This window comes from Anser cygnoides, chromosome 2 (genome assembly GCF_040182565.1).
Source record: "Anser cygnoides isolate HZ-2024a breed goose chromosome 2, Taihu_goose_T2T_genome, whole genome shotgun sequence".
NCBI lineage: Eukaryota > Metazoa > Chordata > Aves > Anseriformes > Anatidae > Anser > Anser cygnoides.
In genome coordinates, this window is record NC_089874.1 from 7,617,962 (window position 1) to 7,633,752 (window position 15,791).

At 41.1% G+C, this 15,791-nt stretch overlaps 1 protein-coding gene across 8 annotated transcripts in view; it reads right to left on the reverse strand.

The window, feature by feature from the left end:
- Positions 1-15,791, reverse strand: part of KMT2C (lysine methyltransferase 2C) — a 196,114-nt gene that overhangs the window by 114,622 nt on the left and 65,701 nt on the right. For all 8 annotated transcript variants that reach the window (XM_066991125.1, XM_048062386.2, XM_048062384.2 and 5 more), the window contains 3 exons: positions 8,498-8,704; positions 5,306-5,445; positions 3,564-3,673 (listed from right to left, as the gene is read on the reverse strand). In XM_066991125.1, the coding sequence (XP_066847226.1) occupies positions 3,564-3,673; positions 5,306-5,445; positions 8,498-8,704 (457 nt within the window). The remainder of the gene's footprint in view (positions 1-3,563; positions 3,674-5,305; positions 5,446-8,497; positions 8,705-15,791) is intronic.

Sequence of the window (15,791 nt, forward strand, 5' to 3'; positions counted from 1 at the left end):
AAAACAGTAAGGGAACGAACTGCCACACCGGGGTGTTCAGATTTACATACTGCTAAAGCTCCAGAGCTAAGTTTCCGTATCTAGCTAAGTTTCCGTATCTTAAGAGTCTTCCTGAATAATGCTCTGACACTATGCTTGCCAACTGGATCGCCGGTTCTTCTTTTGCTCTCTTGAAAACTGGTTCTGAGACTATCAGTGAAGCCTCAGTTGCTCAGATGACCATGGTAAGCAATGAGATAAAACGAGGCAACCATACCACCCAGAAGGGCTAGAGCACCATCTACTACCAGAAATCTAACGGTACATTCCGGCTTTTATTTGTCACTTAAAAAACATGATGAATAAGAGTTTAAGCACCTCACATATATATATACGTATGTATACTCATTAATATTAAACAGAGGCGAAACCAAGACTTTGATAGAAAGTCAAAGAACCCACATACGTCTAGATGCAAATGCACGTAACAAATTGGTCAGATGCCTGAGTAAATAAACTGCCAGGCCTTCAAAATGAGTGAATCAAAAGAAAGAACCGAAGAAAAAAGAAATGCTAAGCAGGCTATCTTGTGAGACGTGCACGCACACCAAAATCTCTGCAGTACTGTACTTTACACCTTCAGAAAACAAAGCCAAGAAGAAACAAAAATGAATTAACATACATACTTTGGACTAGGTCAATGAAATATGTCCACACAAGCTTTATTAATGCAATCACGAGTTCAGTGAAGCCAAATGGACATCTCAACTGGTAAACAGAGTAATGAGAAACATTGTCATATCCAGTTAGAACAGATTTGCAAACAATAGACATCCTAACTAATGAGAAACACAACTGTAACTTACAAGTTTAAGAGACCCTCAAGGTAAGAAAAGCTCCAAAATGCTCTCCACAACTTAGAAGACCTAAACCAAAGAACTTTACTATCAAGAAAATGGTTGTTGCATGTCAAAAATTCATCTGTATATGAACGTCAAGAAAAGAAAACATACTTTCCCAGCTGAAGAAAGATGCCAATGCTGCAAACCACATCATAAACCCATAGAATGCCAGAGGGACTTCCAAGAAGACACAAAGCCCCAATCAACAACAACAACAAAAAACAAAGCAAAATTGGTGGCAAGTAGAGGAACTAGCATACAGCTTGTTCTTATTTAAACCATTTTTCTGTAAGCCCTGAGCACATACTTGCATCTGCATTGCCAACAGTGCTTAGAACATTTAAATAGAAACTTTACTCTTAAAATGCAGTAACATCACACCAGAAAGAAACCCGGAATTTTAGCAAATGCAAAATGCAAGCAGCTGTAAATGCAAAACCATATATTAAGTCGACTGCTATACCTCTCATTCAGAACTTTTTAAAATGTCTCACACAAAAAGAATTTGTTCTCAGAAACTACTTTTTCCACTACTGCAGAATATTACCAGCACTCCTTATACTTTTTTGTGCCTTTTTTAGCTGAGTGACAAGATAAAAGCACTGAGGCCAGTGAAAAATGGTTACCGAGCAGTGTAGCCTGGACACAACAAGCGAACAGGGATTACCTGGGCTCCAAACCAGTTACACACAAATGTAAGCAGCCCCCACGTCACTGCTCCACGGTCAGGAACAGAGAACTACAAAAGAGTTTGCTGCTTATTTCTTGAAAAACCAGAAGCCAAAACTTCCCTGGTGTGACCGTGGGATAAAGATGTCCCATTTGGTCCAGCTACTCCTCCAGAATCAATCGATGTTGAGCTCTTACTGTGCTCTCCCTGAGGATCTCCCAAGAAGGATAAAACAGAATAATCAAAACAACTTCTTTCTTTGTTGGCTGACTGCTGTATTGCAGAGAAGAAAGTTTCTCAACATTTTCAGCAAAGACTGAATAGAAAATATGCAGAACGGCAATCGATGCAAATTTCATCTCTCATCTCTATGCACTGCACTGTGCAATAGATGTGTCCAAAAAATTATTTGCAGAATTTGAGAAGATTAGTAGAGAAATTACACAATGGCCCATGAAAAGACAAGACTGAAATGGAAACTATTTCACCAGAGAAATGAAGAATTCTTAAAAAAACCTTAAATATTTACATTATAAACATTTATTCAAAACTGAAAATGTGCTAATGACAGGAGGTTGAGACACCATCAATACAGGGGAGAAGCAAGGTACCACAGAGAAAGAAATGGAACTGAAATAATCTAAATATGATGAAACTCAATAGAGCAAAAGACAAGCCTGAACACTATCAGAAGGATTCTGTTATAAACCAGCACATTATTAAGAAAATGACTACCGATGGGAATGAGCTGATCACAAAATGGCTACAAACTACCACCATAATCATCCAAAACAGAGGACTAAAACTTTCCAGCACTGAGATTTAAAAAAAAAAAAAAAAAAAAAGTCAAATTTTGGATGCTCATTTCATTCTTTTTATGATTTTTTTATTTACACACGCACACACACATATGAATGTTTTAACGTCTTCAAGCTCATTTAGAACTTAATTCTGTCAGGTTCATTCATTCTGAATAGTCTCTTACTTTGAAAGCAGAAGCACAGCAATCAATTAAATTATTCAAAGTAAAGCATTTATTCAATTCAAAGTAAAGCATTTATTCAATATGGGTGTATGTAAAAGCAGATGGCATAAGTAAAGCTGTATTATACAGCTTGTACTGAAAGACTGATTTAAAGCAGCTTTTTACTCCACACAATGGAGAACATTTACTGGCATCTTACACATTGATTTGTTATTTTAATATAATGCATGCAAAACTTTAAGAATCAATTAAAAATACGCCTAAGCATGATCATTGGGAAAAAAGCAAATGATGCAGACTTGATCACAGCACGACTGATTAATAAAGAATTAATTAATAAGAAACTAAAATTATTAAAATAATCTATTAGACATGACTAAGTAAGACCAAAAAGTATACCTACATGTGGTAAAAACAACGTGACATCTGTCTCATCATCACTCCAACGTGATACCACAACATGACACCAAAAGACTGCCCTTTTCAAAGGTACTTAACTTTTTCAAATACATTACCATTTCAAACTAGAACAGTCAACATTTAAATATGTATTTCTATCAGTATTTATAACAACAACCTAGGCTTTGTGTTGAACACTAGCTTTCCTACACCCACCTCCTCTTTGCAATTAGTATAAAAGTAATAGTGAATTTTTTTTCCTATATTTGAGTCACACAATTTCAGAATACAAGCTGGCAAACCCAAAACTATTTCCTCTACTGAGGAGGGCATTTGCTAACATGAATTCAACTATTCTTTTGTCTGTATGTCGGTCAGCCATGTACCTTCTATAATCTAGCTATCCCAGAACAGGCCCTGAAGTCAGCCTCTTTGATATATTGCAAGAGTAGATTTTACCATGAATACTTGTCCAAAAAAAACTTATGATGAATGTAAGCTCAGAGATCTGTACGTGGATACTGTTGGTCATACCTTATATTGCATTAGTTTACTGCCTGTTCTTCAATCCCATCTCACCATCTATTTCCCTGCTGGTTCAAACGTTCTAATTTATTTTTTTACTCACTTCTGTGCTCCCTGAGACAACAGCTTTGTCCACGTTCACCGATAGCTGCTCTTCAGTCTGGCAGACTCCCAATGACCACTCCGCACAGCGGTGATGAGCCCAGCAATGACCTAATGCATTGTGAGGAAAGGAGAGCTTCAGTTTTACAACTCTATCAAGCATTTCCTTTAAGTACAGAACCGCGTTCTAGCAGAACACACTTGCCAGAGAAAATGAGCAGTCTTTCTTCCTATTTTTCTTGTTGCAACATTTAATGCCCTTATTATCATACACCAAACACAATGCAGTTACTATCAGATTCCAAATATACTGCATTTTTTTTGATACATAAAACACCTTCCACTTCATTTCCGCACGTTCTGTACACCTGTTTCTAGCTTTCAGATGCCTGATCATAAAATCCTAATAAGAGGGTATATGCATAATGATTGTGCACAGGACAGACGCGAAGGTCTTGGTTTTAACTCCAGACAACATTTGTCTGTATGTACTCTTAACATGTTTGCCAATGACCACACACAGATCCGTATGTTTATGTAGAACATGCTCAAATGACGCTTTAGAGTTCTACATAAAATTTTTAAAAGGTAAAAACATAGCATGAACAGAAGAACCACATAAGAAAACTGCATCAATGCAACAGATGCGTAATACAGATTTAAGTACAAACACATTATTGATAAATGAGTATCTGCTTAAAAACAGAATTTGCAGAAATCAATGGATATATCTTAAAAAGAAGTTTCTAATTCAGCCGTGGGAAAAGACAGTGTAAATGATGAATACTTCCAAAGGAATTCTGTGACAGCTTTTTCCTAGATTTGAAACAATGCTGTACATTAGCTGCTGAAATTAGATACTGCAGTTGGCCAACTTAATAATTCAGCCACAAAAAAACTCCCTCAAAAATTCTGCAATAGCCTGGGAAGAGTCCTCTACAAATAATAATGACAAAATAATTTATATTGATCACTCCCCCATCCCCACACACTATAGTATAACTATTTAAAACAAAAGTTGTTGTTTTAAATTAGACTTTGAAATCAATTTTCACACTCATGAAAGAATAACATTTATATTACTGCACAGGTTTAAACAGAAATGTATTTCCATTTTTGAGTCAAAATATGTGAGTGGACTACTGGCATCAAAAGAATGTGGACACAGACGCTTTCTGAAAAAGTCATTCATAATTGAATAAAAAGAGAAGCTACGTTAAAACAAAAGCATAAAAGCATACAAACCAGACAGTTTTCTTACAGAGAAGTGTGCAAGTGTGTTATATCTCTATTGTTTTATCAATACCTGCTCTTTTAAATCTTTCCTTCCATTATTTCAGATAATCCATAAGAGCAGCATGAAGTTAGGTGAGGCTACAAGATTGGGACTTTAAAAATTGTATTAAGCTGTGTCTCATTTCTTTTCCTCTTTTTTTCCACAAAATACAGCTGTGATACTGAGATGTTACTACCTGAACAACAACAGTTCAGTAGCAGATTACAACTATTTCCTCATATAGTCATAGAATCCTTTAGGTTGGAAACAAAACATCGTCCACGACCTGCTAAGATTCTGTCCAGTACTGTACAGAAACATCACAAAACACTGGTAAAAGCTAAGAAAGCACAATCAAATACTTTACAAACACCAGAGCACAGAAAATGAACAGCTGAATAACTTCACTCATTGTCACTGCAGCTACTGGTGTATGCGAAACAATGAAGAAGAGCAACATATCTTACCTGTTGGCTCAAATAAGGCTTGAACATCAATGTCATCTGGTAAGCCAACTAAACTGAGTTCATCCCAGAATTTGACAACCTGATCGTCGGAAGCAGTTTGGGTGCTTACACTTGTACATGATGCTATACTCGATCGAGATCTGTATCAGGAAGAAGAAAAAAAAACACCTCAGAAGTGACCACATAATTCATTCGATTAGCTAGATACTTGTAAATGATACAAAACTCAGGTAGAACAAAGTTTTCCAAACATATTAAAATATAATCAACATGACCAAAAATCTGAGAATTGGAGAATTAAGTAACAGCGAGCAGTCTGTTACTCTGGGGAAGACAAGATGGAGAAGGAAGCCAAGAGGGTGCTAAAGGTGGGGAGCATCAACCTCGGTTGCAGCGGATAAGTAAGAAAAAAGGGGAGGGGTAGGGACAGCAGGAAGGAATGCGGGGGGATTCAGAAATCCAGTGATATAAAGGTTACTACCTTGTGCTGACATGGGCGTATCTCATTTCTAACTGTATTAATTTGTTCCCCAAATTCTAATCTTAACAGAAAACAGGTAATAACACTCAGATTAGTCAACTAACAGAAGGAAGTGGTGATTCCTCCTGCTTTATTTCCTGCAGGCAAAAATTTATCTTGGACATCTGAGGATCTGCATTAAGCTTACTTACTCAAGAGATCTGACCTCATTCAATGCTTCACTGGTTAGCAGGAAAGAGGGTGGTGGTGTGTTTTTTTTCTATTAACGTTCTTTGAACTTCATTATTCTCTCCCATTAGTAACTCAAAGTTGTACATTTATTGTTTCTTCCGAGTTTGTATAGTTGAGACAGCATAAAAATACCTTTCTGCTGACTTCTCTCCTTCTGCGCACAACCACTAAAAAAGGACACTAAAAATGACCTGGTGCCAAGAGCTACAGTAAACAACGGACTTGTAACCTGTGATAACACTGCCTTCCTAAATACTACGTGTGCTCTACTCCAAAAACAACATTCAGAAATATACAGGGAAAAATCAATAAAAAACTTGTGGGAAAAAAAAAAAGAGAGAGAGAGAAACAACCCTCTTGTACTGCCAGAGAGAGCTTAAAAGTTTTTAATTACTAAATGATATTCTAATGACTCATGACAGTTAGCTCCAGCACTATCAGCAGTGCGATGCCCCTTACAGAGCACCGAATTAACCCGCTCTGGTCTACAAAACTCCCTCCTGAACAGCCCCCACGCTCAGCAGAGCCAGTTCCAACATTCAACCACCACTCAAAACACCAAAACTGAAAAAAAAAATTAAAAAACAATTAAACCCCAACTGACACGGCATTTCTCACAGGATCCAATCCAGTCAGCAAACATCCTCATTTACTCTGCAGTTTTATCCTGAAGTGAAACACACTCCGCCCCAGCCTGTTTTTTTTTTTTTTTTTTACTTTGTGTTTTTTTAAGGCACTATTTGACGTGCATATCAAACACCGAGGAACCGTGTGAGGCGAGGGGGTAGCTCTGTGAGGCTGAAGAGAACCTGTTTTCCCCCGCCAGCACCCTCCAACGCCCACTTTTACAATGTTGACAGAGTCGTACGGCAGCATGCTGTCGGCCTGACCAAGCACAAAACTACCTCCGCCAGCAAGCCGGGCCCAAGTACTGAACCTTAACAAGTCCCGTTGGGCACACCCAGCCGAAAATACGTCACCAAAGTGCTCCTGTCAGATCTGGCACCCCTAGGAGCGAAGCTGGGTGGCAAAGAGCCATGCACCACACAGCCGCAGCTGCCCTGCCAGCGGCTGCAGGACCCCGTTCGTGGCTCCATCTTAAAGCAGGGGGGCCGCTGCTGCTCCCTTCCCTTCCCTTCTTTTCCCTTCTTTTCTTTTCCCTTCCTTCCCTGCACTTCCCTCAGCTTCCCTCAGCCGGGCCTCGGGGCTGGCGGCGGCCCCGCGCCCACAGCCAATCCCCGACATCCAGCACGGCCCCGCTGGGGGATCAGCCTAACAACCCGCTTGTCTGATTAGTCACATCCGAAGCGTCGTCGCCGTATCTTTAATAAAACCTATCTGCGGAGTTGTGTTTGTGTTCCTGCCATTTTTCAGAATTAGTGAGTTTGGTAATTCAGGGCGTGGAACACTTCCCCTCTGAGCTGAGAGCTGGGACTGTTCAGCTGGAGGTGAGGGGGAGATACCAACATCTATAAATACCTGGTGGTATTTCAGTGCTATTCTCAGTGGTGCCCAGTGCCAGGACAGGAGGCAGTGGGCCCAGCCTGGAGCCCAGGAGGTTCCCCTGACCCCCAGGCTGCCCAGAGGCTGTGGGGTCTCCTCCTTGGAGAGCTCCAAAAGCCGCCTGGCCATGGGCCTGGGCACCCTGCGCGGGGTGGCCCTGCTGGGGCAGGGGCTGGGCCCGAGGGACCCTGAGGTGCTGCCAGCCTCACCACGCTGCGATTCTGTGATACTGAAAGGTGGCACCTACCTGACAGGACACAGGATACCGCTAGTACAGTGACTGACAACACTGTTTTAGGAAAGCTAATGAACACCACTTCCAAAGGGTACTGAACATGCTACGTGTGTGTAACTTTCCTGTCACAGTGGCATGAACCAGTTTTGGAGGACATGGGGAAAATGCTTCCAAGAGATGGAGAGAGGCTTCTATTTACTCCATTGTACAAAATAAATGGCACTTCAGAAATCCATTATCTTCTATCCTTTTGCATACTGTCTTCCATTTACTTTCACAGAATCACACAGAATTGTAGGGGTTGGAAGAGATCAGGTCCAACCCCCAACCCCAATACTTTGAATTCACAATAAGATCTGTGCTTTCACAATAACTTCTAAATAATCTTTTCTATAGTCTTCTATTCAAGATTCTCACTTAAAAGGAGAAACCAATCTTTAAGAAGTGAAAAAGAGGCAACCATTTCTGTGTGAAATCAGGAGTTCAACCTAGTGATCTTTGTGGGCCCCTTCCAACTTAGGATATTCTACAGTTCCTACAGGATTTCCTATACTGCTTGCATTCTTTCAAAATAAAAAAAATAAAAAAATATATAAAAAATAAAAACCAAAACAAGCCTACTTATATTAATGAACCACATTAAATTTTCACAAATGCAACAGTACAAGTACCTCTAAACATACTTTGTGAGCTGCAGAGGAATCAAAACCATAAAACTATAGATCCTGTAAAACTGACTTACTTCTTCTGTCCTCTTTGTTTGCGCGGCACTGAGTTTTGCCTTGGAGTTTTCTCGCAAGCTCCATCGGTGCTGTCGCTGGCTTCGCTCTTGTTTAAAGGCTGGTTTTTCCATGGGATAACATACCCAGGAGTTGGACTGAATTGTTTTAAGTCTCCTTGTCCTAATGAGCTTCGTTCACCACAGTAACAAAAGGCGCAGAGTTGTTCGCTGTGGGAGGGAAGATAATTATTGCTTTGTGGGGAGGGGGGAAACGGCAGAGATATTCCATCCCAGATCAACTTCCACGCCAATTTAACCCATCACAGAAAAGCAACAACAGCTCACAAGTGCTGTCAGGTATCAGAACCCAACATTCAGGAAGGCAAACTACTTCCAGCCTATTTACACTTATGCTAAAGAACCTCTGAATTTACAGAAGCGCATGATTCATATAAATAAATAAACAGGAAATATCCAAGTGCTTAATAAAAAGATCATCTTTTTGTTCAAAAATTCTTAGCACGTGACAGGTCCACCACTATCTCCAGACACACAGTAGCTAAAAGGCAGAAGAAAACAGGGCAAAAAAGGAAAAGAATAGGAGGAACAACTTGATTAACATCCCGCACCCGCTGTAAGACCTCAGCTCTGCCATCACGGAAAAGGCAAAGCCTTCTGTACACAGTGCGTGTGCTACACATATACTTTCTATAAGCACATTGCTACCATGTGTAACAGCACAGTGCACATATCCTATACACCAAAAGGTTTATTCAGACAGAGAAAAACAGAAATGGGAAAATCACAGCAATGACTGCAGTCCCACACAGCAGAGCATATGATGTACACAGATCCAACTACCCTCTTTCACACTTAAAAACAATACAGTACCTCCAAGTTTGACTAGAGGAAATTTGTATTTACAGAACTGTGACCGTTACGCCATCCCTGTACCATTTGCAATTATGTTTTAGCATGCAGAACATAGCAACAGCACTGAAATGACAGCTCTGACAGCACTCCTTGTGTCACATCATATGGAAGCTACTGAAAAATATTTCTGTAATAAACATATCCACAAACTTAAAATGTGAACTTCTGCAACTAATGCAGTTTGCATTCGTTTAAAGGAAGGCCATTTAACACATTTTTATGCTTAAATGAGCAATTCTGTTTTCTTCATATTCCCGCCCCTAAGACCCCAGAAAGATGCCTGAGGGAAATCAGGCACTTGGCTAGAGGCCTCGTTTTGACTGGATCCCGTTTAAATAGATTTAAGCGCATCTGCAAGGTGGCATGTTTGGGTTTTGGTCTGTGCTGGGTGGGTGGGTGGAGGGAGGTAACGTGGGAAGAAGGGGAAATCTTAAGGCTAAACTCCTGCATACATTTCCCAGTAAATTCTGGAAAGAAAATAAGAGTACCCGTGCTTTTCAGCCAGGTGAGGTCTGAGCAGCGACAGAAGAAGAAAGCAAAAAAAGAGAAGCTCCAGCTTGGAACAGAAGACCCCGAAAACCAGCAAAGCCACCTCAGATTTGATTCAGCACACTCTGTGACAGGTCTTTTGCCTGCACCACAGAGCAACACTAGAAAAAAGAAAGATGAAAGCAATTAAAAGTGAGGTACGTAAAATACCTTTGAACTGTGCTGCTATTACAGCGCTGGTAATACCAGATAACGCCTAACGCAGGGAGCAGCATGTCAAGAGTACTCAGCCCGAAAGGAGGCCGCTTCCTTTCACTGACAGGTAGGACTGCACTTTCCCCAGGGCAGACACACTCCTTGGGGTCATGCAGGTTGGTGGGCAGGTAAAATAGGTGCCGTTCCTGGTACTCAAATTAATACCCTGCCATAGTACCGATAGAAAATGTTCACCTCCGCGTTTCTGGCCTAGGTCCCACGTCCCTCACGGATCCTGCCTGAGCGCAGATCCCAGGAACTGATGGTAAATCCCTGCCGCTTTCCAGAAATCTTTAGAAAAAGATACTCGAAGGTAAAGCGATGTGAAGAAAACGAGGATAAACACAGCATGAGACTGAGGAAAAATGCATAGTTACAGCTAAATGGGAGATAGATCTGCCTTACAAGCTAGCTTTCCCTGTGGCCCAGCACCAAATGAATGCTGCTGTCTATGTCAGCGCGTGTAACCCACCAGGCCAGCAGCAAAACCTGATCTGACCTCACAGGCAGAGTTTGTAAGGCGGGCAAGCAAAGCTATTTAGGCTAGCTGAGACTAGAGAGACTTGTGAGGAGACTTAAGAGATTTAAACAGGCAGCACAATGGCATATAAATTACGCTAGTTACAAACACAAGATTATCCACAGTGGAATAAATAATTATTCACACATCCTGTTAGGACAGACAATTGCTACTCACTAAAGACTTGAGGATAATTATGAGTAAAGAAACAAAGCTCCTTAAAGTGAAGTCGCAGCAAACGTGCTAACGTTACGATTTATAAAAGGGAAACATGAAACAATAATTGAAATAATAAACCATCTTTTAAAGCAGTAGTAGTTTCAAAAGGCACGCGGGGGTAAAGCAGCTATTTCTGGAGACTGCAGCTCCTGCATCGCGACTTCCAGCAGGAGCTTTCTGCAGGAGGAGGGAAGCGAAACAGCAAGAGCCGGGAGCTTCACAGCTACTCCTCAGAGCGGTGTGGACAGCTGTGATGCTGTCAGGCATCAGATGGTTTGTGCTGCTGCTGCTGCTGCTCCAGCAAAGCTGAGGACCACGGGTGAAGCAAGAGCTCGCACGCCCAGCAGGGAAGGGGCTGGGGAATCCTTCGCTGAAGGCTCGCGAACAGGCAGACGCAGGAGTCGAGGAGAGGAGAAGCAGAACACTGTCAGACCGCAGCCAAGAGGGGAGGGATTATAAAAGGGGGAAAAAAATGAGTTGTCACACTTTCAAGGGAGGGTGAAGAGAGCACGCCGAGAAGCTGCAAATGCATCTGGCCCCCGAAGACGTGGAAACAAGCTGAGCCAGCACCCCGACGCTGGAGAAGCTCAGCAGGAAAGCTGTATTCCTCCGCTTCCCAACACGTCACATCGCTGGTTTGTCGCGCGGTACGGAGTGGCCACTTCCATCATGTAAGCCTTTTAGGTTTAAGTGCTCAGTAAATATTTTAAGTTATGTCTGCATGGGCAGAAGGTAAGAGTTTTTTATTCGTATCATCTGAGGATAGCAGAAAGTACTTGCGAATCGACTTTCCATATGTCAATATGCAATTAGAGGAGCTAAATCTGCGGTGCAAGAAGAGCTCTCATGGTGAAGATAATGAAATTGAGATATTGGCAACTCTTAAGATCAAACCCTAGATCTGTTATCATAATTAGCATATTTTCAGAACAGGCTAATTCAAAATGGGATAACAAGCAAGAGATGATGTGTCACATATCTTTTTAGAAGCTAGTAAGGGAAAAAAGAAAGAATAAGCTCACCGCATTCAAGATATACGTATGGTGCTCCAAAAGAAAATTTGAAATCATTAATTTCAACCCAATTCCTAAATTTTCCTAGAACAGATGCTACTTTATGTATATAAAATTTAAAATTCCACAGCTGGTTTGTTGCCAGTAGGTGCTGACAACTCACCTCATCCCAAAGGACTTCATGTATTTGTATGCAACACGTGATGCACAGAAAAAAAATGTTCAGAACAAAACAAGACACGCAACTGGATTTAGTAGATGCAGTAAGAGGCAACGAGGTCAATGTCTGAAGCTAATGTCTGCTCCTACCAAACCTTCACAGGAGGTCCAGATGTTCCCAGAAGGTAACAGAGATGCCCTTTCTAAAAAGAAACGCATCCAACTCAGCAACCTGCTGCAGCCATTATCTTCTACAAGTCTCTTCCATAAGCAGAACTGACTCAACCCTCTGACAAGAATCTAAGATGCTACAATCCACCATGGTCCACATCCCAACAGAAGAAAACAAGATGCCCTGGAGTCATTTAATCCTGCAGGAAGGGAGAAGAACAGTCACTATTTCCTCTACTTAAGCGATGACATATAGTCATTAGGACTCATCCTAAAACACAAACTTTCCTGTTCAAAGCATTTCATTTCAACACATGCAATATTGGGCAACTAGTTGCACAATATTAAATTAGAACCAGAGAAGGAGAAACATCTTCTGGCTTGCTTGCAAATATTCAGTGAGGGAATTAAGGTAAAATTGAGTCTCAAAAACTTCATTAACAGAATAAAAGCTGACCACCAGGCTTACCACTGCTTGAAGAGCACCAAGAGCCGCTACAGTTATACTCCCAAGAGAAAGCAGAAGCCCCTCCTGGATCCTTCTGAGATGGCAAATGGCACTGGGGTCCAGTGTCAGCCAAGGCTCCTTGCCAACAAGCAGATGTGCAGGCTGGCCTAAGTAAACATGCCTTGTTTACACGGTGTCCCCGTCTCACAGATCTACGCTTGTGTCTGCTGTGCTGCTGGCAGGAATGGTTGGTCCCTATGAGCCAGCGTGACCCTCGATGGGATCAGCAGTGACCCTTCACTTTCCTGCCTGTTTTTCATCCCCAAGTGGAACTCAGGACAACGTGCAGTGACGTGTGGCACTGCCACTGATCCGTAACTTGGCTGTGCAAAGCTGGGGGAATACATTTCCCTTCCTCCTTTCCGTAGGAATAACTTCACCAACAATCCTTCCCTACAGCCATACCTCTGTGGTTGTCTTCCAGGATCCCTATCCAGCTCAATGCCAAGAAGAAAGCAATTGGCCTGTGTTGATCGCATCTGTCAGTACAATGCTTCAAGGTACACACAACTTCTAGAACTGAATGATGAAGGACGTGGACTAAAGAAAATCCTTCAGCCTCCTGTTCTGCAGAGAGGTGCTAAAGGTCCCCTTTTTGTGGGGAACATGCACAGGGGAACCCAAAAACTCTACAGTGATGAACAGAAATTGTCAACAGCATAAGAAACAAACTCGTGGATTCAACTCAACAGATGCCCTCCTCTTACCTCTTCTCAAATCCCTCCCAGCCTCCTAGGGAACATCAATTACCAAAGATTTATTGTGCATCCACCTTTCCAAACAGCCTAATTATTAAGAGCAGGGGTCATCATTGCTGTTTAAGCAGGAAAAGGCATTGAATTGTATCTGAGAAAACACAAGGCATGGCAATTCCAGTAAGATCCACTAGCTATAACCATTGCCTTATCACTAAATACTGTGGTACAGGGGAACACTACTGCCATTTCCTACAATAATGACTGAATTACAGTTTTTCATGTAAAAATAAGATGACAACGAACAGGGCATCATTCAATTTTTGCTATGGGTTAGTTTGCTCATAAAGGAATTATGCAATGATTTTCCTAAGGGTCTACAAATGTCTTCAGGGTGTCTTTTTTTCACACACTTTGGCGTTTTTGAAAGGTGGAACAGAAGCATAAAACCTTGCGTGGTATCGGCAAAGTTGTTACAGAATTTTAAAACTGTTTTATGCAAGTATTATTTGAAATTACAAGTAAGCTCAGCAGAATGAAATGGAATGCTTGGGAGCAAAACACAACTTCAGAGCACTGTTTGTACAGATTATGAAAGCAGACTGATGGGAACTGGCCTTGAGAATGAGTCTCTCAGCTAACCCTGTCGGTTGTTTTCACATATGCTAAAAAGCTAAATTAAACACTACAGGGGATCTACTATTTATTTACCTATGCCAAGTTGCAATAATGCACTAACTTTATCTTTATTTTATGTTGTGTTATTTAAAGAGTGAATTGTTTTTCTCCTTACTGAAGATACACCATTGTATCATTTATGTAAATTCAAATCAAGATCTGCACACTACACTTTAACCAAAAAAAAAGATTTCTGACTTAAAACAATGCCAGTGATCTGCACCAGTGTGAGTTCTAATATGTGAGATACTCCCAGAGGTGAAGTTATTAGAAATTTTAGGGACGTATGGAACATCAGCTTTTTATCTTCTAAATATCCTGTCCATATCTGACCTTGGATAATGAAGAAACTTGAAGGAAAACTGCCAAAGCCAACTTCGGAGAAATCTCCTGACAGGGCATGTAATGGCTTCACATCGATACAGCATGACAAACCCAACAAATCACCCTGCTGAATTAATGAGACTAAGAATAAAGAAGTATGAGAAGTGCAAAATAAAGACATTACAAAGAAAAAGATGCAGAAGTTCTCAGATGCGAGCTGTATTTAAATGTCTTACACGCGATGCTCTCCTTCCCACAGGAAACTGAATCGCAGGACAACGTGAAATTTTCAAGTGGGCTGACACTCTGCACTACTCCACAGATGTGGTTTTGAAAGCAGCATTTAACTTGCACAGTACAATTTCTTTAAAAAGAAGGGAGGTTGGGGCAAGTTCATATGAACTTCAGAACTTCTGGTGAAGAATCTTCAAGCTCAGTTTGCACAAAGCAATTCAACGACATTAAACAGTAACTGCTCTCCAATTTTTTCACACCAGCACAGTTGGAGTTCTACAGCCGTATAATCTACTTCATGATACTCTTCCCATTAGAAAGAAAACATTAACCCCCAAACACCATCAGCAAAACACCACATTTACCTGATGTTTTAAGATTTAAAAAGTACAAATATGCTTTTATGTATCATCAATGTGCATCAATGTTAGGCTAAACAAATGTTTAAAGCTCATTTAGGACTTCGCAAACCATAAATGCAGGAGGAGCTACGCTATTTTGAGAGGTGATTTAACCTGCGAGTGATAAAACCCAAAGATAAGAAGTAACGTGGTCTGTGTCTTCAGTGTGCCTTAGTGCTCAGTGGTTTTGTCTGGTCAAGGCAGATTCCCTCTCCTGGCACATGTGTATGGACCATGCCAAAAATGCATAGCCTCTGGCACCCTTAGGGGATTTGTTACAGGGTCTCATTGCCTGAAAATCACTGAAATTGAACACCTACCAAGTTGGCTGTTTTTCCAAGAAAGTTCCATCAAAATCGTTCAGTCACATTAGGGAACGGAAAACTATGCTGCTCTGCATAATTCAAATCTCATGTATTTTCTTTGAAAACATGCTTAAAGAAAAGGTGAAGTACACCAGAGAGGGCTCTTTAGTCAAAATTGTGCTGGGTCAGGCTAAAGGTCCAGCCAGCCCAGTATGGTCGGTGTTGGAAATAGGATAAGCACGGGTGGTATTAAAGAACAGGGCAAACATATGATACTTTCCATGCCTCCGAGTATTTTCAAGTCAGAGCCTTCCTGAATCAGGTGCTATTCCAAAATATTCAGTAATTCTCAGATTCTCTTCCATGAACTTGCCCGGTCTGCTCTTGATTTCACGTAATTTTTTTCCCTCA